The 25,994-nt window shown below is 35.9% G+C and overlaps 1 protein-coding gene across 2 annotated transcripts in view; it reads left to right on the top strand.

Annotated features, from left to right (window-relative positions):
* The window catches only part of LOC108716320 (adhesion G-protein coupled receptor D1), a 277,355-nt gene that overhangs the window by 53,410 nt on the left and 197,951 nt on the right, over positions 1-25,994 (top strand). For both annotated transcript variants that reach the window (XM_018262431.2, XM_018262435.2), the window contains 6 exons: positions 219-473; positions 2,607-2,665; positions 5,170-5,325; positions 7,714-7,770; positions 10,807-10,927; positions 19,621-19,728. In XM_018262431.2, the coding sequence (XP_018117920.1) occupies positions 219-473; positions 2,607-2,665; positions 5,170-5,325; positions 7,714-7,770; positions 10,807-10,927; positions 19,621-19,728 (756 nt within the window). The remainder of the gene's footprint in view (positions 1-218; positions 474-2,606; positions 2,666-5,169; positions 5,326-7,713; positions 7,771-10,806; positions 10,928-19,620; positions 19,729-25,994) is intronic.

Raw genomic sequence — 25,994 nt, 5'->3', positions numbered from 1 at the left:
TTAGAATAACAGCCAGCTAGAATAAAACTCCCAGCATGCTCAGCCATATGCAGAAAACTGTAGTTTATCAGCTTCAAGTGCATTTCAAATCCCTACTTTACAGTAGATGAATCCTTGCATGTGTTTCTTCTAGACTGATAAGAAGCATCTAACCATTTTCTGTCCTCTGATATACAGTATCTGTCCTTATGGTGTCAATGCTTTGTTTTTAACTGCAGGTCCCCACTGGACACATGTCTTATTCACCTGGACTTCGAGTGATGGCCTGAAAATTTATGTTAACGGTACATTTAGCTCCAGTGACTCACATGGACAGGAATTCCACAGTTATGGAGATGCAAACGGCAGTCTGGTTGTGGGGACAAGCACTGATTCCTCCAAACATTACATAAACTGCGCATTTGATGAGTTTGTCATCTGGGAGAGAGCTCTTAACCCCTCTGACATCCATTTCTACTTTTTGGCTGCCACTGGTACGTTGTTTTGGGTAAGCAGCATAAACACAAGCATACATGACCTATGTCTATCACATTTTGTTTTCCTTATAGCAACATTGTTCATAGTAATTGCTGCTTGCTATGGGACAGATATAGAAAAAGAATTAATTTTTTTCCTAAGAGTAAGAATCAGAATACCTCATCCCCCAAACAACCCAAATAATAAATCCCATACTTGGGTGGTTTTAAACTGTCGTTTTATTGTTTACTTTAGATTCAGTAAGGCAATATTTAGCTAGATCTCCTTTAACATGGGCAGGGGTGTCTGCAGCTCTTAAACAGATGTCTCTATGCAGCTGGATAGCTGTCCAGCCAAAGCAGAGTATAGGAATTTCTGCACTGCTCTTGTTGGCACTTAGTAAACATGCACAGTAGCCACCACTCTGTTCTTCGAAGTTAACTCCTTCCTTACCCAATGGTTACAAACCACCCAGAAGGTAAAAAAGCAACTGATTTATTAGTTAATAGCATGCTGACATTTATATTTTATGAATGATATTACTCAAATTAATCTTTAAGATGTTTAATAGATCCTTGCTTTGCAATTATGTATTACATGCCTTTATATATCAATCGGAATCATTAATCACACTTTAAGGTGCCATCTATTGCCGAATAGTTGTTCTAAACCAAATGCTTTTCATGCTTGTAAATTTAAAAGCTAACCACTGCCCCGCTCATGATTGTTGTTTTTGTAGATTTCACTGATGAAAAGGTAAAGGAGGCTTGGTTTTTATATCATGTTTGGGGTTTGGTTATTTATTTGAAGAACATTATTTTCACATATAAAGCGCCACCATATTCTATTTATATTATATATTTATATATATATATATATATATATGTGTGTGTGTGTGTGTGTGTGTGTGTGTGTGTACAGACATATCTAATTCTACAGACTGAAAGGAAACCATAATATTCTGATGGGTCATTTCCTCAATTCCCCAATCCCTCACTGAGGTTTAGTGAGTGCAGCACCTTCTTCACCTGCTATTGTGAAGTGATGGATTCTGGGGCTTGAAGTTCTTGGAGTAATCTGGAAAATCTGAGACTTTACTTGCCAGAATGCATGACAATACTCACTGCCAGCCTAAGGAGGGAACAGGTTCTTGTGAACAGAGACAGACTAACATGATTTTCTTTCAATCTGCGGAATTAGGTATTTCATCAAGTGTAAAAATATAAATACATTTATTTTTATTTTTGGCAGTTTAGTATTTATGCATTCATTCTACATAATCCCAACTGAAAGAGCTCATGTCGAAAAAGGGGAAGATTATTTTGCCAAACTATGGCCAAATATGTGAATATGTCTTAATCAATAGAAAGCAATCAGGGTAAATTCCTTAAAGGGATACTGTCATGGGAATTTTTTTTTTTCCAAAACGCATCAGTTAATAGTGCTGCTCCAGCAGAATTCTGCACTGAAATCCATTTCTTAAAAGAGCAAACAGATTTTTTTATATTCAATTTTGAAATCTGACACGGGGCTAGACATATTGTCAATTTCCCAGCATGCCCCAAGTCATGCCCTCAGGCATAGCAATGAACAAACCCCTCTCCCCTTAGCCCATCACCATATACAAGTATGGGATCCGCTATCCGGAAACCAGGTATCCAGAAAACTCTGCATTATGGGAAGGCCATCTCCCATAGATTAAATTAAGGACTCAAATTAAGGAAAAATTAGGAAAGATTAAATTAAGGAATCAAATTAAGGAAAGATACGTTATCCGGAAAAACCCAGGTCCCGAGCATTCTGGATGTCCCATACCTGTACTAGTGAATGACACATATTCTTACACTAAAAAGTTCAATTCATCAAAAGTGCTCAGTCTAGTGTTTTAAGTCTGCCTGTCACCAATCCGTATGCTTTCAGTTGCATGCTTGTGGACTTCAGTCATAAAGACTGTTTTTAAACAGCAGTAATTTTATATTTCAATCTATACAATAAAGTCCTTCTTTTCCATTGCTTTGATCCTTGCAGCTCATGTTTCTATGTTTATTTATTTGTTTTTGCATGCTGAGAAATGAATACTTGCATGCATTTAAAATTAATGCAATAAATCACTGAATGTTATTTTAAATGAGTTATGGATTTCTTTCCAGGTAAAGAAGCCTTTATTACTTCTACAACCTCAATCTTCCCCAGAACTTCACTTCCTACGGTAAGAAAAAACAATGGGTCTCACTGGGCAACACTGGGCAAATTTTCCCATGGGCAGGAACCAGCACCGATTCTGACTAAGGAGCCGCCTGAGGCGGCTCCTGCAATGCCGCCCCCCCTCACCAACTTACGTGTCGGGAGGGGAGGCAGAAACACTATTGCGGAGAGCGCAATTGCGCTCTCTCTCAATAGTACAGCCGAATTTACGGTTCAAAAACCGGAAATTCGGCTCTTAAAGGTGCAGGAGCGGCTTTTTGCCGCCCCTGGAATCCTTTCAGGCGCTGCATTCATTTTTCATTCATTCATTTTTCTACTTGCAGTTGGCTTAAAAAAGCTCATTACTGATTGGTTGCTATAGGTAATTGCCCATGGACAAATCTGCCAAGATTTATCAAACTACTTAAAATTCGAATCAAATTTTTTTTAAAAATTTGAGTTCAGATTTTGAAATTTATCATGTACTGGCCCTTTAAGAATTAGACTATTCGCCGCCTTAAACCTGCTGAATTGCTGGCTTAGCCTATGGGGGACATCCTGGAATCAATTTGGAATTGTTTGGAGACATCCTGAAAATCATGTCTTTTTTGGTGAAAAAACTCTAATTGAATTTGGTTCGAATTTGATTCGAGTTTGCGGGTTGATCCCATAAAAAAAATTAGATTGGTCATTTTTTTCCGAATTTCGAGTTCATGGGAGCTTTTACAAACTCCGGTGCACTCGAAATTCGACCCTTGATAAATCTGCCTTAAGTAAATGTAATGTAGGGAAGAAGATACATTGTATAGTCCTGTGACATTATTGTGTTATTTTATCTAGATTGTATATCTTTTGCATTGCATATGCTGAATTATTTTAAGACCATTAAAATACATTAGTTAAAACATTAATAAACAAAGCTACTGTATAAAACTTGTGACAAACCAGAGCAGAGAAGAGCAAGCTACAGACCCACGTTGTGTGCTTCATTAGAGAGTTGAGGGAACCTCCATACCTCTGCAGATGCCATAGCCAGAGGAAAATAAAAAACACAGCATATGTATACATAACGGAGAGTATAATGCTCAGGAGCCAGACATGACTCTTGAAACAACTCTTTTTAGTTCACCATGGCATCCAGCAATTTGTAAAAACGGTATATCATATTGTATTATTTATTGTATTATTTAGCACTGTAGTTATATTGCTGTAAAGAAAATAAAACATATCAAGAGAATTTGTGCTGTAAGAAGTTCTTATTCAATGTAATTCCCACACAGTTACTGGTAAAAGCACTGCAAATGCAAACCTTACCTTAAAAACAAAGTAACAGTACATCAATATGCTCTTATTGAGCTCTATAGTTATGTTTAGCAGTAACACTACATATATTTGTTTATACATTCAGCTCCATCCATAATTTCCCAGGGACATTGGGAGTTTTGTAGTAATATGGGTAAATATTGTTGTAGTGGTGTAAAAGACCTTTACTTTTATTGTATAACTTATTACTAACAAGAGTTATATTATACTATCATATCCTGCAACAGAGAACAATAGTTGTAGGGCTATAAACATCAAATATATATATTATATATATATATTTTTTTATTATATACTGTATGTAACATACTTTTCAGAAGGATACAAGAAGGAGAGAGCTCTGCTTTTTGTAGCGACTGGTCATATATTATAACTACCTGGTTACTGTGGTTACTCAACCACAGTTTGCCCAAGTTAATATTAATCCCCCCTATGCAGGTTGCTTTAACTGCTTTGTACATACACATAATGAGGCCCTTTTAACACACCTAATACAGTTTCTCTTCTCTAGATATAATGGCAGGATGAAATGTAGAAAAGTTTGAAATAAGGGACAGTTTCATATAAAAAAAAAAGGGGCAATGGTTTTCATTTTTTCGTGGCCTAAAAAAATAACCTGCACTTTTCTTGTTCTTTTCCACCAAATGATAACCTTGAATGTAAAAAAATGTAATTTAAAAGCTGTTGAGTTGGAGTCAATAGGAGTTGTTCTAGGCTAAATATAAGATATTTTTTCAAGTCAAAATTTTCTAGTTTTTTTTAAAAAGAAATTTTTTAAAAGTTAGTAGACACATTGAAAATGATGAATAAAATGCTACTTTGCTGAGTTTCAAATTAAAAAAAATTGAAAATGCACAAATTCAAATTTTGATAACTATGCCTCTAAATTGTTATTTTTGTGCTTGTGTCTAGTCCTTTCAAAATGCTCCCTAAAGTCAGAATTTTCAAGACACGGCACACAATAGATTTGGATTAACTGAATGCTTTCAGAACACACCTTAAAAAATAATACAATGTGATCTAGTATAGGTTGAGTCTTTGTTGAAATAAAATCAACACACGGATTTAGCAGTTAAATATCTTGGATGTGAAGCCTGCTCCTGGCAACTTGCTGCTAAATTCCAGGTGCTGCTGGGAAGTGTGAGATATATATTTTTTTGCATTCCTACCCTAAGAGTTTCCTGACAATGTTATATTTATCGTTAGGTTTCCACGGATGCATATTATTCCATGTTGACCAACCTAAACCAAGAGGGAGGGAGTTTTCGTCACTCCAAACCTGCTTTGGACTTGCTGCAGAATGTGACAGGGTCCATGCCCAAAAAGTCCTGGTCAAAAGACACAGTGGGAAAGCTAACCGAGGTACCTTCAGTCTCATAAAATCACGTGCCAGAAAAACATGTTTGTTCTTGTATGCATCTATGAATGTTTTTATTTAATAAGCACTGTCTGTGTATGCAGCATTGTCCAGCAAATCAGTAAATACAATAATAAATACAATTAAATACAAGTTCATTACATTAAAGAAACAAAAAGAAGGAGGTCCTTTTCCCAGTATATTACGTTTTATGTATACTGTATTTTAAGACACCAGTTTTCCTAAATTGAGTGTACATTCATATTTAATATATAAAAGCTAATTGTCCAATTTACCGGAATCTAGCTTACTAGATAGTTGTGAACACTTATCAGCCTTTTATTTGCAGACACGTGAAACACTTTTCTCTGCTGTTTAGGGCAGCTTCTCACTTAGATAAATTCCTAATGTCTTAGTTCCTTGGTTTATCATCCTTTATTTCTCAGCACAGTCACAGGTCTCCTGTCGATCTCTGCCTACTCCTTCACCTTTGATTTTGATTTCTCTCCCTAAGATGCTTTTGTGTAAAGTAGGCGAGAAGCTACTGTAACATGTTTAGATTCAACAAATGTATTTTTCATGTGAGATGGAAGAAAAAAAATCATATTCATCTTATGAACTGACAGTCCCATGCTGTATCATCTCTAAACTTTTGCACAGAGCCTGCTAACAGGGAGGCAAACCCTCTAACCCCCAACCTCATTAGGCTCAGATGATGAGCAGAAACATTTTTTCTGTCTTCGTCCCATGTATTAATCAACCTTGGCTGAAGCAATCATTGCCTTTACACCCCATGGAAATCTCTATTTCTGGCTTTTCAGAATGATTTGCTCAGCTCAAGGCTGCAGAGATATAACTTGGCGCAGAGATAATGAGGGGGCATATGGCAATTCTTAGAAATAGTAAGAAATAATTCACTCTCTGGTAAAGGTGGGGTCTGGAACTGTAATGAAATATGTGTTTGTATGTGTATATGTATATATATATATAATGGAAATCCTATTTGCAGGAATATATATATTCATTAACATAATGTCATTGTACAAAACTTTATTTAAAAGATTCAAGTACAGGTATGGGACCTGTTATCCACAATGCTTGGGTCCTGCGGTTTTCTGGATAAGGGAAAAATTGTGATCTCCATACCTTAAAGCTACTAAAAAATCATTTTAGCATTAAATAAACTCAATTGTGTTGTCCCCAATAAGGCTTAATTATCTCTTAGGATCAAGTACGAGTACAAGGTGCAATAACAGAGAAAAGGAAAATCATTTAAAAAAAAAAATTATTTATTCGGTTAAAATGGAGTTTGTGGTAGATGGAGCTTTCTGGATAATGGTTTCCGGATAACAGATCCCATACCCGTATAAACATATTTAAAAAGACTGTAATCTGACTGAAATGCTACATTTTCGTGACTTGAAAGGAAGGGAGTGTTCATGCCTAGGCCTAGTCTAGCTTTCTATAAGCAAGCAGGTCTCTCTTACCTGCATTATACATTGGCCCCTTAAAGGAAAACTAAAGCTTAAAAAATAATATGACTAGAAATCTTGTATTTTATATACCAAACTTACTGCAGAGGTTCATCAGCCTTATAATAATAATAATCCCAACAGTGAAACTTGTCCATAGCTGTTCCCCATTTTTGATCTTGTTATGGCATTTTTTGTGTCAGTGGCACTGCACATGCTCAGTATGCTCTGGGTTGGTTTTGAGAAGTTTAGGGATTGTCAGAAATTATAAAAACATCAGCAGAAAGCGAGGTTACATCTGCTGTAGAAGCTGATACTACAGGGCAAAAAGTACAGGTTTATATGCTGTATGTAATGGAAATCTGAATTACTAAGCCTTGTATTAAGAATTTTATATCACAATATAGTCAGAGACGAGGATGGTCTGGAAAAATACACTCTGTAAGACACTGTTTAAAATTGTGATGTTCTGCTGAACACAAATTCCTTTATTATAAAAACAAGACTGCATCTTTTATCCATAGGAAGTACTTAGGTACACTGATGCTTTTATGAAAAAAGCAGCACTCCAAAGATTTTGCCATTTTGCAGCCTTTGCTGTTGTGGAAGATTTATCTATAAGCACAGCTGTTTCTGCAGAGCTGCACTAAAATGTCTCTGCATCTAATAGTAAATTCATTGGCCCTGTGGAAAGGTCTAATTGAAGCAGTGTATCATCCCCTTGTATATTTTCATTATCATGAATCTGTTAAGTAATATACCTTTAATATCAGTAGCATAAAACTGGAAATTTAATGCTGAGAATGCATGTACAGTATTTACTGCAAAGTGTCCGTTATACTTAAGGCCTGGCGTGCCGGGAAACATTTTTCTGAAGTGTGTTATAAATGGCTCAAGTAACTGCTCATTCTGTTTTTCTAGACATTCCTGAAAACAGTGGGAGAGGTTTTGATGCCTGCAGGGACTGATGACTCCACTGTAAGTGCAAATACATTACTTGTATCTCTGATGCTTAAAGGCAGACCCTTAGTTTAAGCCAGTGATTGCTTTAACATGTACTGTATATACAGTATGCTCATGAAATACAGAATTCTATTGACAGTCAAATGTTGTTGTGGGGATGCTGGAAGCTGTGATTGTACAACAGCTGGTGAGTAACCAATAGGAATATTCTATCTTGGGAAAACACATGTAAGCAGGAAAATATATTTCCTCCCAGCTTCCAGCAATACCAAGATGAAAGGCTTTATATACATTTAAATTAAATGTACTGATTTGTTTGGTCAGTTTGGCCGATTTTCAATCTTACTGTTTGACCATCTTAATCTGGGGCAGATAATCCACTGATTTACTTTTCCTGCTGCTTCAATAATTTCACTGGTCTGCCTGAATGTATGTAACAATTGAAAAGTAGGCATACATGTATAGGTGCACCTTGCATGGCATCATTAGGCTTGGCCAGTGGGCACACAGGTTATTTAAGTGACTTGCTATTTCTGGGCAGTCATATATCATTATATTACTGAGCTATAGGCTAATTAGATTAGATTAGATTAGATTCAACTTTATTGTCATTACACAAGTACAAGTACAAGGCAACGAAATGCAGTTTAGGTCTAACCAGTAGTGCAATAAGCAGTAAGTGCAGGATAAGGTTTAAATTATAATTGGTATGTACAAGAAAGACACCCTGGGCTGATATTGGGCCTGCTGAAATACGTAGGCCAAGAATAAGCTCCTTTGCAGGCATTTGCCTTCTGTCCTCCCCGCACCTGGAACCATTGAGTCAGCCAAGTGCAGTCACACATGGGGTGGATTTCAAATCAAGAGTTTGCATTCGTGTGCCAAAATTGCTGAATGTTCCTGCACCTGGTTCACACAATGGTTTCAGATGCAGGCAGGACAGTATGGTTTTAAAGCAGCAATGAACCATCTTCCTTGCAACAGAGAACATCTTTTATACCTCAGTTTTCGTGTTCGACCTCATGCAGTAGTCTCTTGATAGCATAATTGTCTATTAACTTTATCAAAAGGATTCGGTGAGACTAATCAAGAGTTCTTGGGGAATACTTCCTTTTCATCCACAGCTTATAATGGGCAGTTATTTTATCTAGAGGAAACGTCCTAGAAAATTAGGTTGCTGTTGTAAATGTCGAGAGAGCTGTGGAAAATTTAACACCACAAAATCAAATGCCTATTGATTTTTAGAATCTCCCCACTACCTTTCTCCACTAAAAAGGATACAATTATTAAAGACTTTTTGTAAAACAGGTTTATTAAACGTCCAATACAGTATGGTGTATTGCCATAATAGTGATGGCAGTGGTCCTCAGTCTGTTAGAAAAGTCCCCAGTAACCCTTATAGTAATACATTTTTATGCAGACTGGATATAATGTAGAAGTAAATTCTAATTGTGCCATGTCCATATGGAAACATTATCAATCTCCCAAAAGTTTTGGCTTTTAGTCTTAAAAGGGAATTAAACTGAAGAATTATGAATCTATAAAAAACAATATTTGCTTTGTGGAGCTTTTTTGCTGAATACTATTATTGTATCCTCATGTCTGAAACATACTTTATTCCAAAGTAATTGCTTCTGGAGAAACACAAGCATTCTATATATTTTATTGAAATATGGCCAACAGAAGATACATATTCAAGTTTTTGAATGAAGTTACTTCGTGAGAATTATCATGGCTGCTTCTACAAAAAAAACCCATAAATATTTGGATTTAAAGACCTTCTTGGCAGAAAAATCTATTCTGCCAATATATTTTGATTGATATTTAAGGAAGAAAACAAATGGATGAAAACTCTTCTCTGCTCATATATATAATATATAATTATATAATTAATTATATATAACGTTAATCAAGGTAATTATGATACAGTAAATAATATATCCCATGATACATAAGGGAGCATAATACTGGTTATTATAACAGCAGAGGTACAGGTAAAGCTGCTGTAAATAAGAAAAAGAAAGGAAAAGGAATCGTGTTTAAGACAAACGTGATATTGCTATTTATGGATATTCCATTGTTTAATTTTTTTGAGACAAAGACATTTGAAGATTTTTATTTGAAATGTTGTTTTAGATTTCATTTGATATGTACCAGGCTTCATATAATCTTGGCAAAACTCCTGCTGTCATTAAGGGGGGTTCAGTCAGCGAAACTGAAATATGAATCATAGGTTTATGACACGGGCTGCAAACCAAATGCATATTTACCTGAAAGAGAGAAGAATAAGCTCATAGCAAAAGGTTTTGCAAAATTCAATGCATAACATTGATTCCATTTATATAATGAGAATATAAAAGGGACATTTACAAGTTGAAACCATCATGTACCATATGCCTGAACACTTTTTATGCTGAATCCAACATGAAAAAATAGATTTTATCCTGAATGTATAAGGAACAATTGTAGTGTTATGCAGAATTTTAAAAAGTAGTTCAGTCCACTGAGAATAAATCAATACACATCCATTAAATCTGTACACATAAAACCCTCAGCAGTTGCCTGTTTCTCCCAGGTATAGATCATACAGTCCAGAGCTATTATCTTATGAATTTTGTGCACCACTGATAAAAAAGAATGCATTAATCAGTAATGTGCTGTGCTAAAATAGCTTTCAGTTCTGGAATTTCTAAATCATTTAAAGAGTTTAGCTTAAGTGCAAGTGTAGAGCAGAATCACATTTTAGATCTTTCATTAGAACTTTTGGAAGCCTGCTGTGGAATATGCTGAATTTTATTACACTTTGATTGCCAGAGTTTTGCCTTATAATTATCTGAGGTTGGACGAGGAGGTTTCTGCTTAACCTGTTCCTTTCCATAGTTTCCAAAGCAATTGCATTATGATTTGCCTTAATGCCTTAGTCACAATAAACATATAAAGGTATTTGTCGTCTTTAAAGTATAGGGAGGGAGCTAACCACTATTTGTAGAATATATATATATATACATATACATATATACATACACAATAATATATATTTCTATCTTGCAGTCTCAGGATGACGTGGGGGGTCTTATTGAAACTGTTGATCAAGTGATTGGACATATGGCAGTCAACCTTCAAGAAAACCAATCAGATATTGTAACACTGGAGGGAAAATCATCTGTTGCAGGTAACAAAAATAACTTAATATATACTTGGTGGGAAGAACAAAAATAACTGAATATATATTTGGTGGGTAGATTATGCTGGAATCATTTGATATTGATAATGTCACTGTTACATGATGCTTTATTTACCCACTAGTCAAATTGGGAAAATATGCTTTATTAATAAACAGGTCCTCAATGTTTCTTTTGGTTTATAATGGTAATATAGGTGAGCAAGTAGTTTAAACAGCAATATAATAGTGATGTGCGGACCAGCCCGATACCCATAGGACCTGCGGGTCAGTTGGGTTCTGGTCGAATTCATCTGCATGCGTGGTTGGCTCCTGCTCTCCCTGCCCGTCACCTTGCACTGTCAGCTTCTGACTTCCAGGTTCTTCTTTTATAGATGCTGCACCTGCTCGCCCTGTCTCTTTTGTGATGTCATCAGCGGGGCAGTTGTGATGTCATGCAGGCGGGTGTTGGTGGAGGGAGGATGGGCTTCGGGCGGGGATTCAGACAGAGATTCCAGCGCATGCTACTTAATGTAGGGAGGGTCTATTGTTGCTTAGCAATGTAATGTCATGTTTGACCTGTAACCCTGTGTGATTTTCTACTTCCTCTTCCTGTGTATGCTCTCTATGAAAAGTTCCTGTTGCAGACATGTTATGCTGAAGTGTTTATGCTGAGTTCTATAAAGCAACCAAGTTACTGTTCACACAGAAGTTGTGTGTGTCTGTCCTTGATTACAGAGAAGCTGCACATGCAGTTCAGATCAGCTCTCTGCTAACACGGGTCTGGGCAAAAACCCGACCCGCACATCACTAGAATGTATTTATTCTGTTGCAATGCATGCTGTGGCAGCATAGAAACTAAGGAGCCATAAATATAGCAACAGAAGAGTTTAAAGGCTTTTTACCCATGGGCAAAGAAGAGCACATGCTTTGGGAATCATTGTAAAAATGGTCCCCAAAACCCAATAAAATGTTAATGTGGAGACTGTCATTTTGCATTTACACTATTTAGAAATTCAGCTCTTTAAACGTAGCTGTTTTATGGGCAGTGTTTGTAACACGGTAAGGTTTCTCTAGAAGACTGGAATTCTATTTACATTGTAAAGAATTATGTAGACCCATTTAGCCTAATTGTAATTTTTAGGGCCTTTTCCCTTCTCTGCTCCTCCAATTTTTTTTCTCCTCCTGTGGCATGTATATATATATATATATATATATATATATATATATATATATATATATATATATATATATATATATATATATATATTAGTAAATACACATATTAGTAGGAAGACTAATATGTGTATTTAAATAAAAATTAAAGATTTAACAAAGGGAAGTGCTGGTCTGGGCATGAATCATTCCTAATTGAAGTGTATGTCTAAGAATTGACCGTAAACCCGAATATTACCCAGGTAGAATGCGGACGCTTAACAAATTTTCGGATGGGTGCTGATAAATAATAAATGTGTAGTGCTATAATAAACTGACTTGATTGAAGTCTGTTCTAGCTACTTTCCATGTGGGTTAATACCACCCATAAGACTCTTTTTCTCAGGGGTAAGCCCTCACAGCGGGGTGGAGGCAGGGTGTAGTGCAACTGTAATCGTGTGCAATGCACAAGAGATTGGGCGCCAGTAGTTTTATTTTGCTTAAACAATAAACTGAGTTTATTAACCAAAACCAGAGTTCACAATGGAGTATGGAACATAGAATAACACATAGATCAACCAGTATAACAAGGTATACTCACTGTACCAAATATAGAATAACTCTCTGCAAAGTAGAGAGTACACGGTAGAGAGTTAGGCAGCTTGTGAGAAGGTATTTCCCCAATCTTCAAGATTATTTTAAGTGGAACGCAGAAGACTACGTACTCCCCTGAGTCTAACACTTAGGCCCTACTATGGGGTCAGTAATACCCGGGATCTTAATCCCTCTAATATCTTAGTCGGAGCTTTGAGCTACTTAACTACATACCCTATCTATCACTCCTAGAGTGATCTATTAAAGGGTATAACTAGCACTTCACTAGACTCAGACTGAGTTCCACCACCCCTAACCTCTGCTGCATAACAGAGAAAAGGTTCAGCAGCAATGGACCCTGACCTCATGGTTTGCAATCCTTTTATACTATGCCACAGTGCCATCTAGCATCCACTGTGAGAACTGCAGGGATTACATAAGCACAAAGCCCAATAAGGACCCACAATATGGCGTCCATATTACTAATGATGTGCCTGTCAATAAAGGGTAAGGGTGTCTAAATTTTCACATCCCTCCAAATGTAAAAGTTGCAAAGTATAGAATTCTACAGGACTTGAAAAATACATCAAAAAGGTTTTATTAGAAGCCCAATGTTTTGGTCTCAAAACTCACAACAGTGACCTTTCTCAAGGGTAACACACAGAGAATAGTGACTAGTTGACTGTTCTTTGTTTATTATCTTTGATAAAGGTCACTGTTTGTGGCCAAAACATTGGGCTTCTTGTTTATCTATTTTTCAAGTCCTGGTGAGTGTTAAACTTTGCATCTGCACCCATAGATGGTCCTGGCATGCAATATTTCGGACTCTCTTACAAGATTAAAATGCAATGCATATTTGTTTTTCATGAATAGCTCTAACAGCTACATATTACATATCTGCAATTCCAAATAAACCGCAAGCATGTAGAGTAATAATATGCCACTGGAATTTGAAGAAAATGCAATGGCCAAAGAGGCATTTCACAGTAAGGTGACAAAAGCACAGATGTCAAACACCCGCAAACAAAACTGATGATCATTAAAGAAAAAAAAATGAATCTCACCTCAGAACAGGTTATAGTAATGCCTAGTAAGCATTTAAGTGTTTCTAAAGTGACCTGGGTTATCCTATTGCAGCTCTTGAGAATAAACAGTTCTTATTTTTGATTACATCTTGTAATTATGTAGGTGTTAGCACAATAAAATGAGTGTTTCCATCTACCGTAAGTATGGAGACTCCATTATAGGGGAAACAGGTAAGGAAAGGAAATTAGCCACTCTTGGTAAAATCCCTGTTATTAAACCAGAAATCTGGGTCTTCTAGTGCAGATCATTAGCGATGCAGCCCCCCTCAATGCAGCCCAGGAACTGACATTAGGAAGGCTGCCTCAGAGTGACCTGGGGCCATGAACCACCCCCATATCATTTAGTTTAAAAATGTAAGCACGAGACTATGAATAAAAAACAATATATTGCACTATTTATGACCTTTGCATTATAGGCTAGGTACCCAATGGAATTTCAAGTAAAGGCCATATTTGTACCCACCCCTAGATGTGGTTTCTGACTGCACAGCCGCAGACCTATAGCTTTTGAAGGTTGTGTCAGTATACTGCACCTGTGGCCTCTGATGTTACGGGAAGAAGTTGTGAAGTAAGAGGAAGCAGGGGTGCTGAGGATCCAGGGAACAGAATCGGAGGCAAACAGGTCAAGGGTCAGATGAGTATGAAGCAGGTAGCAATGGTCATTGTCAAGGGACAGGCAGTGGTCAAACCAGAGAATGAACGGAAGGTACAGGAACACAGAGCAACAACAAGAGGAGTCATCAGTGATGGAGAACACCAAGCAATATATGACTAAGCTGACTATGACTAAAGATATTTTGAAGGAGAAGGAAGGCATCATTACATTCAAGCTGCAATCTGTAAAGCACTTTCCTCCCACTCAGTCTACTAATTTATTTTCACTGAAATCATCAGCTTTCTTGAGTTAAGTAAAGAAATTAAGTTCATCGTTGCAATACACTGTAAGTACTGGGAGAAAATAGAAGATTGCAGGAAAATTAAGGAGAGCAGATCAGTGATATGAGTAGACTATATTCTACTGTATATCTTGTGGTAGACACAACTGATTGAGCACTTTCCTTCTCCTTTAATCAGCTGCCATTAACTATGCCAGGTACATCGAAATGCTTTCTAATCAGCACTTTCGACCAATAGTATTATCTATGTACCAGGTTTAAAGGAGCAGTAACATCAAAAAATCATAGTAATTATATAAAAGCAATTCAAATATAATGCACAGTGGCCCTGCACTGGTAAAACATGCAGGTTTGCTAGAGAAACACTATTGTACATTATATAAATAAGCTGCTGTGTAGCCTTGGGGGCAGCCATTCAAAGTGAAACAGGGCTAAATGGCACAGGTTAAATAGCAGAGGTTTAATAAACAGGCCCCTAACTGTAGTGGCATAACAATTTTCGTTGCAACACCGACTGAGCTTTTTTTATGTTGCAGATGCCAATAATTGTAAGGCTGTATGAATCATGGGGCCAAATTAATTGTTGTTTTCTACAAACAGTAGCATAGTTTTAGCTATATATTTTTATTTTCCATTTAATTAAAAAAAATTATTGTATTGTATAATGACTTTTAAATGCAAGTGCTCAGCTGAGCTAATACCCCAGAGCAAAGCAAAAGACAAATTCATCAGCTTTGAATAAATGTGTTAATTCATTAAAAAATATTATGAGCATCAGGAACATGTTCCTACCAGTGCTACACCATTTTTCAGAAATGGCAAGACAAAAATCGAAGCTGCTTCTTTAGGAAGATATAATTTTTTATTAAATTACAGATTCTACTAGCTTTGGCTGAGAGAACATTTTATAGGTTTGACCTAATCTTGAGAAGAATATTTCTATTTACCACTTACTGTATATAAAATGAAAGGTGAGGAGAGATTATCCTCTTGTGAGGCAATTAAACCGCCTCAGGTGTATTATTCTCTTATGATGAGTGAAAATCCTCTTGGTATTTGATGAATTATTCACCTCATCTAATTCTACAGAGAAGAACAATTAATCTATTCAAAATATGTAAATGATTCACCTCCGCTGATTATTAGTCACCTTCAGATATGAGAATAACTCTAGCTAAAACTTCACATCTGAGAGCCAGGGTCATAAAGATAATGGTCACTGACATGGCCACCCTTGCTGGGAGTGGCCCCAGCCTCTAGAAATGATGGCAGCAACCTTATGCTAATGAGAAAACATGCCTTTTTGTTACTAACTGCTAGTTTGAATATAGCAATTTCCAGGATTCTGTTTCAAAATGGAATGAATTAACTCTCATCTCTGAAAATAAAATTGAAGTCTCTAAAATCTAAATACAAGTATGGGACCTGTTATCCAGAAGGCTTAGGGCCTGGGGGTTTCTGGATAATGGATCTTTCCATAATTTGGATCTTAATACCTTAGGTCTACTAGAAAATCATGTAAACATTAAATAAACGCAATTGGCTAGTTTTTCTTCCAATAATAATTTATTACAGGTATGGGACCTGTTATCCAGAATCCTCAGGACCCGTGGCTTTCCGGATAATGGATCTTTCTGTAATTTGGATCTTCATATCTTAAGTCTACTAGAAAATCATGTAAACATTAAATAAACCCAATAGGCTGCTTTTGCCTCCAATAAGGATTAATTATATCTTAATTTGGATCAAGCACAAGCTTCTGTTTTATTATTACAGAGAAATAGTAAATCATTTTTAAAAATTTAGATTATTTCATTATAATGGAGTCAATGGGAGATGGATAACGGGTTTCCAGATAACAGATCCCAAACCTGTAAATCTTAGTTTGCATCAAGTACAAGGTACTGTTTTATTAGTACAGAGAATAAGGAAATCATTTTTAAAAATTTGGATTATTTGGATCAAATGGAGTCTATGGGAGAATTCTGAGCTTTCTGGATGATGGGTTTCCGGGTAACGGATCCCATACCTTGCAAAAAATGACAAAAAAAGTAATGGATGACTGAAAAAACACGTTTGATAATGTCCATTTTTTGTCCTTGTATCTCCCAAACTCAGTTCCCGAATAATAATAAATGTGATTTTTTTTCCATTATGCAAAAATGTTTTTATGTTCATTCTTAATCTTTAGGGGTATTTCCCCCATTAACCAGATATATTCTTGCAGTAAAGCATCTCTCACTCGCTCTCACAGTTTAGGTAGTGTACATTTATGCATACAGGGTGATTTATACCCAAAATTGCATTTTGCATACCGCATTAGTATTAATATATGTACTAAAAAGTTGTAAACCAACACCAAATGAGTAAAATGAGTCTATGGATTTATATCTACAGCTAAAACTAAAATAGCTGGTGCTGTTGTTACTCAATTTAATAACTGCCCATTAGTCCAAACAGGACTAATATTAGATATTAGACCCCTAATTATAATCAAGTGAACACGCTTTACAAAGTGAGTATTTTAATACGAGGCTGCTTTCAAACTTTTGTTTTAAAATCATATAAGTGAATACATATTCTATAGGGGAAAAACACCTGGTGTTACTTATCCCTCATTATTGTTTCTCTCAACAAGCTTTCCACTTGATCAAAGTCAGACATCAGTGGTATTAGCTCAGGCATTACAAAGGCTAGTACTGAAGCATTGACATCATACTGGCCCAAGGGTAAGTGAAGCCAGTCTTGTGCCTTGAGCGCAATATTGCAAGTATATCACATATAACAGTGATCCCCAACCAGTAGCTCGTGAGCAACATGTTGCTCTCCAACCCCTTGGATGTTGCTCCCAATGACCTCAAAGCAGGTGCTTATTTTCCTGACTTGGAGGCAAGTTTTAATTGCATAAAAAACAGTTGTACTGTCTAACAGATTCTCGATCTAGGTTGACAATCCACATAGGGGCTACCAAATGTCCAATCACAGCACTTATTTGGCACCCCAAGAACATTTTACATGCTAGTGTTGCTCCCCAACTCCTTTTACTTCTGAATGTTGCTCACGGGTTCAAAAGGTTGGGGATCCCTGACATATAAGCTCATTAATAAGTTAATTCATGAGGCATGACACACTTATGTTACTGTATCTTCTGTTGAAACCAAAAAGATAATTCTAAGGAGCAGTAGGCAACAACCACAGGGACTGGTCACTAGCGGGTATCACTAAACCCTAGCTATAGCTGTACATAGTCTACCACATTCATATTCATATGTACATGATTAAGTAAAAATATACTCCCATCATGTTGTTGTTAATCTTTTGATTGTTGCCTGTATTTGGTGCTGACAAATAGTTTTGATAAGTCATCAGGACTGTATCTTCCGCATCTTTGGTTTTCTTCAGATCCTCTTCCCTTTGGCCATTTACAGAGTTTCCTGGGCATGCGCAATTGGCACAAACACCGAACTGGCTCCAACTGTGCATGCCCCAAATATCTCAGTGTTGGTGGTCCCTTCCTGAAGATGCGGAAGATGGCGCCCTTGAATTCCGCTGTGCTACTCTGCATGGATGTGTGAGATTCACAATTAGGGGCAAATTTTTCACTAATGCTATATGTGGGGAGGAAGCAGAGTGAGGGCACTATGCAGGGTAGTGGATGGGACTTTTCACATTAGGGGAGTTTAGTTCTCCTTTAAATACAGTATAGCACTGTCTTGCACTTCACAGTAGTGCACAGATCCCTATACTATACCTTTATTGGTGCTTTATAAATGCTTTTTAATTATAATAATACTAATAACAACGTACACATCAGCAATTAGATATAACAGACCACATATCACCCAAGAGGTAAAGTTTATCTAACAAATCTAGAAGGAATTTCTATTCAGCCTGTGGGTTGAACCACCTTTTACAGTTACAACTGATGAATGAAGAATTACAAAAGGAAGCTACCAATTGTATCATATTTGCAGATACCATACCTAAAATACTGAATATTTCAATACATAATAGGCCATGTTCATTTCATGAGAAAATGTTATTTTATGGTTTATCACAAACGTAAGGGACGATATTCAATTTGAACCTAATTCAGTTCACTTTTTCCCATATAGGCTAATTGGCCCGATAGGTTTTATGGTGTTGTTTTGGCTGTGGGAGAATTGCTCAGAACATTATTGTGTGAGAGCATGGGGGCTGGGAAGCTGTGATACACAGATAGTTAAGCAAGAGGACCATACTTTTCTTCTAAAAATGGAATGCACTTAGTATTTATGGACTTGATCCAATATTGAATAAAGATGTGGTGTATGTAAACAATTTACATACCCTTTCAAGAATCAGATATTTATACAAAGTGGTGTTTGATGTCCAGACACATAAAAGGACCTCGGTTGGTGGCTTCCACAGTTATTTTTATGTATGAGAAAGAAATCAGTTGCACGTACTCTGGGCTGAGAAAGAAAAATCTGCTGTGTTAATGCAAACACTCATTAAGTAGAAGAGTGGATTGAAAGGAAAATCTAATATTTCGAAAAATTTGATGTTAAGGTCACTTTGGTGCTTGTAGAACTATTTGTACCTAGATGTATCCCACTGAGAAACTGAATTTTTTCTTGTGTATAAAACCAAGGGACAGCCTGCAAATGGATGGAAACAGCTGACAAATGTTGCCATTGTGTTCTCACAGTTGGAAATAGACTACCAGTAAACCATTTTTGAACTGTAAACCATTTAAGTGCATGTAAATGTTCATTTTAGGAAAATAATGATACAGTACACCAAATTATATTAATTTTCAGACAGTTTAGTGATGCATTATGTTTAGCCAATGCTTTTATGAAGAAAAATGCAACATTTCTCCTTTGAATTTGTCATGTGTGCAAACCAACAGTATTATAAGCAACAACAAAAATATATAAAGTCCTGCCAATCATTTAATAATGGCAATTCCTTTTTTTTTTATCGCATTTAGATTATTCCATGGTGAAGGTGCCTCAAGCTTTGAGTTTACGCCACTATCGCTTTCCGTCTCAAGGGCAGTCTTATATTTCTGTTCCAGGAGAAGCTTTTCAAGGCAAATGTAAGTTCCTTACACATGAACATTTTGGCTTATTTTTTTCATTTCCATCTCTTTTTTTCATCATTATACCTTTCGTATTACAGCTTTTGAAATAATTTGAGGTGGGTTTCTTATACAATTTAACATATGCAAAAATGAAACACAAATGAAATTCAAAAGAACTGAATTCTTTTTAAAAATGCAGACAAGTGGAAATGGAATGCTTTGCTTTTTAGGGTACAGTCTTTTAATTTAAACTGGCAAAACGTAATTTTTAATTTTATTTCCTAGACTTTTCTTCCTTACTGTTATATGACCAGTCACACATTGCATAGTCATACAAGCCATAGCTGCTGCACGACAGATACCCACTGCTCATAAGAATTGGCCAGTTCATTTGGATTGAATAAAGACCAAAGTCCGTGAAGTCCTAACTATCCAAATGAAACCAAATGCATATATACTGTATGCACATTCAAATGTATATAAACAAATATATACACACACACTTATACCAATAAACTATATATATACCAATTTTAATAATGTACAAGTTTATACAAGTTACAAGTTTAGATGCTCATCTTTACATTCTCTGCAGCTAATTAATATGCTTCTTAAAGACTGAAGCCCAAAAACGTACCTGCATATTCAAACAAGGTCTTATCAGGGCCCTATAAAGAGGCAAAATTATGTTTTCATCCTTCTAGTAAATGCCTTTTTTTATGCAAGACAGTACTTTATTTGCTTTAGCCTATTTTTCTGAGGCAAATCATGGAAAAAAGTTGATAGCAAATGAAAATTGTATTATACCATTCATTCTCAGTGATGCTATAAAACCTTGACATACAAACCACTTACTTGAATGCTTACGAGCCTATTTACTATCATTTGGATTGACTTTTTTTTTCTCAAATAGTAGTTTTCCCAAAACATTTATTTTTTTTATTCCTATAAAATACTCAAGATATGGTATGTGTAAAAACCACAAAAAAATCAAATACAAAACTTCTCCAAGTAAAAGCAGTCAAGTCCTATAGAAGTCAATGGGAGCTGTGCTGATCCAATTGGACATTTTTTTTAGCCATTTAGACTTTTAGAGGTTTTCAAATTTTTTTTGCTTTCAATTGTCCCAAAACTCAAAATTTTGGAGGTTTTGATCATTTTTTTATATTCGGATCTTTTAATAATTTTAATGGCATTAATGGTTTTAGAGAAACAGAGTTTAATCATGGTTTGAAAAGGCTCTAATGCCACTAAAATTTGACCTTCAATAAACGGGCCTCATAGGAAATGCTTCCTATTGACTTCTATGTCATCTTGGCAGGTTTTAGGTGGCATAATTTGTTTACAAAAAAAGTTTTCCTGTAGATTCAATTAAATCACAGGCAAAAAACTCAATCCTGTATATAGTCATAAGTCTGTTTTAACTGAAACTTCTGTTGGGAAAAAATGCTGAAAGTAGTATGTGACTGACAAGGCTAAACAATCAATCAACAGAATGGGAGGTGAATAGCAGAGGGACTGAATATTAAAATAAGCAATGAAAAGTAATAAAATAGCAATAACATTTAAGCCTCACAGTCTGTAATAATTCTGATTGCCAGGGTCAGTGGTGCCAAGAACCGTATAGCGTTTTCAGCTGGAGGTTGAAATGAGGCAGCAGTTTCTTAGAACAGTTCCATGTATAACATATTAATTGAAAAAAAGTCATAAAAGTCATAAAGGAAAGCACAACTTAAACTAAAAAATTGTCTTTTGCAATGTAGTATTATTCATTAGTAATTACAAGACAAATTTGTATTGTGCATAGTGCATTTTTAAAGAAGGCTGATAATAGATTTTATTACATATGCTCAGTGGAACAGAAATATAATAATATATATACAGGTATATACATACTGTATGTGAGTTTCATTTGTGGCAAAACTCAGTCCTGACCTTTTTAGTTGAATTTTGAATGAAAAATGAAACATATCCTTAACTGACTTCCAAAAACACAACCAACAAGTAAAGTATTGCTGATCTAGTGAATAAATCAAAAGAAAACAGTTGCAATTGGTTCTAAAGCGTGAAGATTAGCACTACCAGTTGTCTATCTAAGCCCTAGAAGGATTTCATACTTTAGGATTTCATAAGAATTAAAAAAATCCAGTGAATCAGTTATTGCACAAATAGCCAGCTTCAATTCTATGTTCTTCCTTGAATTCATGGGGACAAATTATGCAAAAGTAAAAATATAGCATAACTTGAATATAATGGACTCTATCTAAACCTAAAAAGCACAGCATATTAAAGGTTCACTCCAAAGTTCTGCCCATTTACTCTTACATGAAGTGAAGAACACATACGATGTTTACACACAGGGGGCTTGGAATGCAATTGTATGTTTATAGCAAAAGAAATATATATATTTGTTTGTGTGTGTATCAACTGGTTTAAGGTCTGCACACCCTTATTAAATGCTCCTTATTATTAGGTTATTCAATGGCTGGAAGACAGATTATACAACGGCACATTAATTAATAAAATAATGTATGGCATAATGGTCTACTTCTTCGTACACTTAAAGCATTCTGAGGATTTTACTTAAAACAAACATTTAATACATGCAGTTATGATTCATTAATATCCTTGTTGGGTTGTCACGTTACTATTTTTCAACATTAACCAACCTGTAAAAGAAGCTGCAACAAATATTTTATGATAAAAGTACCTGAGTGTGCCATCTTAGGAACTGAATCAACAGATTGCAAGAAATTCCCTCTAAGCTAATTATAACTAATTATTTAAACCTGCGTATGTGCTTTTTTCATTTACCTTGTTTTGCATAGCTCCTTTTATCTGTAATTTTACAGCATAGCTGATATTTTTCCATTAATTGTGTTGCTTTTATAGCTTTTTAACACGTTTTTGAATTCTTTAAAGTGATATTATAAGTTTTCCATTTTTTCTATAATCTTCTATTATTTATTTGAATATGAACTGTACAAAAGGCTTTTCAGCTTTCTGTTATTAAAGACCCATTCTCATAAATTTGCATATTTTATAATTACAATGATTTAATTTTCTCTGCATGTGTTTAACTTTAGTATCCCGGCCTTTATTAATGAATTCTATTGAGACCTTTAAAGCCTGTAGTGTCATAAACAGATAAAGTATCCATGATCTTTGGGACCTGTTATAAAGAAAACTGGAATCCTAGTAAAAAAAGCAGGAGAGGACTGCTTTTTTGTTTCAAAGATAGACAGCCACAAGAGAACCCAGAAATATATTTAATCGGTGCAAGGCGGAAAATGACTTCTATAAATTATATGTTGCTATTAGGCTTAATGTATATTTAACCTTTTCATTTTGGTGGTAGTTAAATATGCGTAGGATTACAGAGATGTAAATTCTTAGCTGAGTAAAATGTCAGTTACTTTTTGTGGTATGATTGCTGGTACAATCCTCGATGCGAATTATGTGTTTGCCGTTTGCATAATGTTTTAAGCACAGCTAAAAAAATAACTACAATATGACTCCTAGACAAAAAAACTTTTAATGAAGGAATATGTATAAAATGCATTGGGGCAGACTTACTAAAGGGCGAAGTTTGCCAGCGTTACCATTTTCAGGGACTTCGCTGATTTACTAACGGGCACAGGAGTCACTTCGCTAGTGAAGGAGATAGACGCTAATGGTGACTCTCACTGTATCGCCAGGAGAATTTTCGCTTTGGCGAATAGACATTACTCCTGAAATTCACTAAGATGTGGATTTTACTGATTGTTACATCTTGTTACATTGTTACATTTTGCCAGACTTGCCTTTGCCAGCTCAGACCAGGAGAAGTGCACTGGAGTGCATAGATCTTCCTCATTCTTCTGTTACTCACATCATCATTTTTCGTTGAAAAAGTTTCTAAGTCCAAAAAACACTGGCGTATTTTCCTTTTTTCAGAGTGATAGCCTGCAAAAGTCCTTAAAAGTTTTTTTTGGGTAACCGGGTTCCCCCATACATTTTCTAACATATGAAACATAAACTATACAGTGGGCTCATGTTAAGGGCATTATACCAACTCTATTTTCTTTATTAAGGTTCCCTGGACTTGTGTAATGTAATGTATTTGCTGCAACATATACGTCCATTCAACTTTAAATTTCATGCCGTAAGCAAATTAGCCTGAGCGAAGACCTCTAATGAAGTTGCTTTATATAGAATTGAACGCTAGCACATCGTCGCTTTGATTTGCTCACATTGCCGAAGTAACGCTACCGAGAATTTGCCAGAGTTCAGCGCCCTGAATGCAACTTTGCATTTTAGTAAATTAGCGTTGTCTGAGTGAATTTTCACCTGGCTTAGTGTTGTGATGGCTGTGAAGCCGTCACTGGCAAATTTTCGCCTCTTAGTACATTTACCCCATTCACTTTTCTATTACTGCAAAAGAAGGTTTGGACAGTCACATTTAGGTATACAGACAACAGAAACATCTTCCTTAAAGGCCAATGGGGCAGTCAGGATTCCTTTGTGTCTAGACAACGAAAAACAGTTCAGCTGTCAAGAGACACAGCAATAGGCAGAACTTGTTTCAAGCAAGGCACTGGAAAAGAAAGAACTATTTAATCCTGTGGCAGATAAACAGGTGGATTTCTGTTGTTCAGGATAGGGGTTCATATAGATCTTATAGACACTACTTATTATTTTTAACACATATGTATAAAGTACCAACATGTTCTGCAACTATGTAAAAAGTAAATATAAAGGGTAGATACATCAAACATAAATTATATACAAATAATGAGATCTGGATTCTTCAGGGAAACCAGTGGTTTCACAATATACTTTAAATGCTTAATAGTTTTAATATGTTGAAGTCCAATTAATCTGTTAATAAAAAGTTGAACAAACAAATGACAAAGCTATTCAAGGAAATGTTCAAAGGGGAACTTAAGTCTAAAATAGCAAAATGCTAGAAATGCTGCATTTTGTATAAACATAAACTTACTGCAATAGAAGCCTAATAAAAAAATGATTTATGTTTTCAAAGTTGGCCACAGGGGGTCATCATCTTGTAACTTTGTTAAACATCTTTGCAAGACTAAGACTATGCACATGCTCAGTGTGGTCTGCAGATACAAATCTCTACATAGTCGCTGCTTTACAGGGAAACAAACAAAGCTGCTTGAGTTCTGGGAAGTAAGGAGGGGGGAGCCGTTTGAAAGTATGATTGATTATATTAAAACCACTTTTGTTACTGGTCGCTATGTATGTAATTCCATTTGTACTTTGTATAAACACATTTACTTCACAGAAATATCTTGGCGCTCTAAAAATATGTTACTACTAATAATATTAATACTAATAATATATATTATATAGTCAAAACAGGCAGACGGCACTTCTGGAAAAGATTTATTGGGGTTGCTGCTGTGAAACCTAATGCGTTTCGGGAATAAATCCCTTAATCATAGATTAATCGGGATTTATTCCCGAAACGCGTTAGGTTTCACAGCAGCAACCCCAATAAATCTTTTCCAGAAGTGTCGTCTGCCTGTTTTGAGTCTATTGGATGTTAGCAGTGGGGACACTGCTTGACAGAGCACCTGGATAAGCGTATGCGGTGAGCAGTAGCGGTCCTTTTCTTTTGTTTCCTATCTTCTAATATATATTATAGTGCAGTGCCTTTCATCTTCAAAGGGTCCCGTAAGAATGAAGGAGATGCAGACAGTATGACTTAGCAAGGAAATAGCTACACCACCAATTCATGCCATACTTGGGCAGATGGTGGTCACTGATAGACCTGCTTTCTATTTTGGATGATCCAAGCAGGAGTTTGTTAAGAGAAAATACATTTTTAGCAGCATGGATTATTGTTCATACAAATCAGCTGCAAATAATAAAATTGCACAGGTGAATTTGCCCAAGCAACGCCAGCTGTAGGAGGTCATACATCCAGATAGGAGGTGTAGATTTCTTCTCAGGTTGTTACAAGAGTCAGGGCCTTGCTGAAGTCAGGGTGCCTCAATATGTGGTGGACTTTCCTAAAAGAAAGCAGCTGGGACTTCCACCTCCCTTCATTATCCTGTACCCTCTTCTTAACCTCTAACCATGTATTTCAACCCATGTTTTAGACATCATTTGGCTGCTTAGAGAAATGATCTTAACATGTGGCATTGGTTAAAGTGGTTTTGGAATTCTGCCCCTAGTTGCTGCAGCTTCAAGAGTTCTTATTTACATGTATGTACATATAGAGTGTGATCTTTCATAGAATAAAGGCTGGCTATAATTATGACACTTTTATTTGA

Source organism: Xenopus laevis, chromosome 1L, assembly GCF_017654675.1.
Source record: "Xenopus laevis strain J_2021 chromosome 1L, Xenopus_laevis_v10.1, whole genome shotgun sequence".
NCBI lineage: Eukaryota > Metazoa > Chordata > Amphibia > Anura > Pipidae > Xenopus > Xenopus laevis.
Note: the sequence above shows the minus strand (reverse complement) of the source record. Positions and strands in the feature narration are given on the sequence as shown.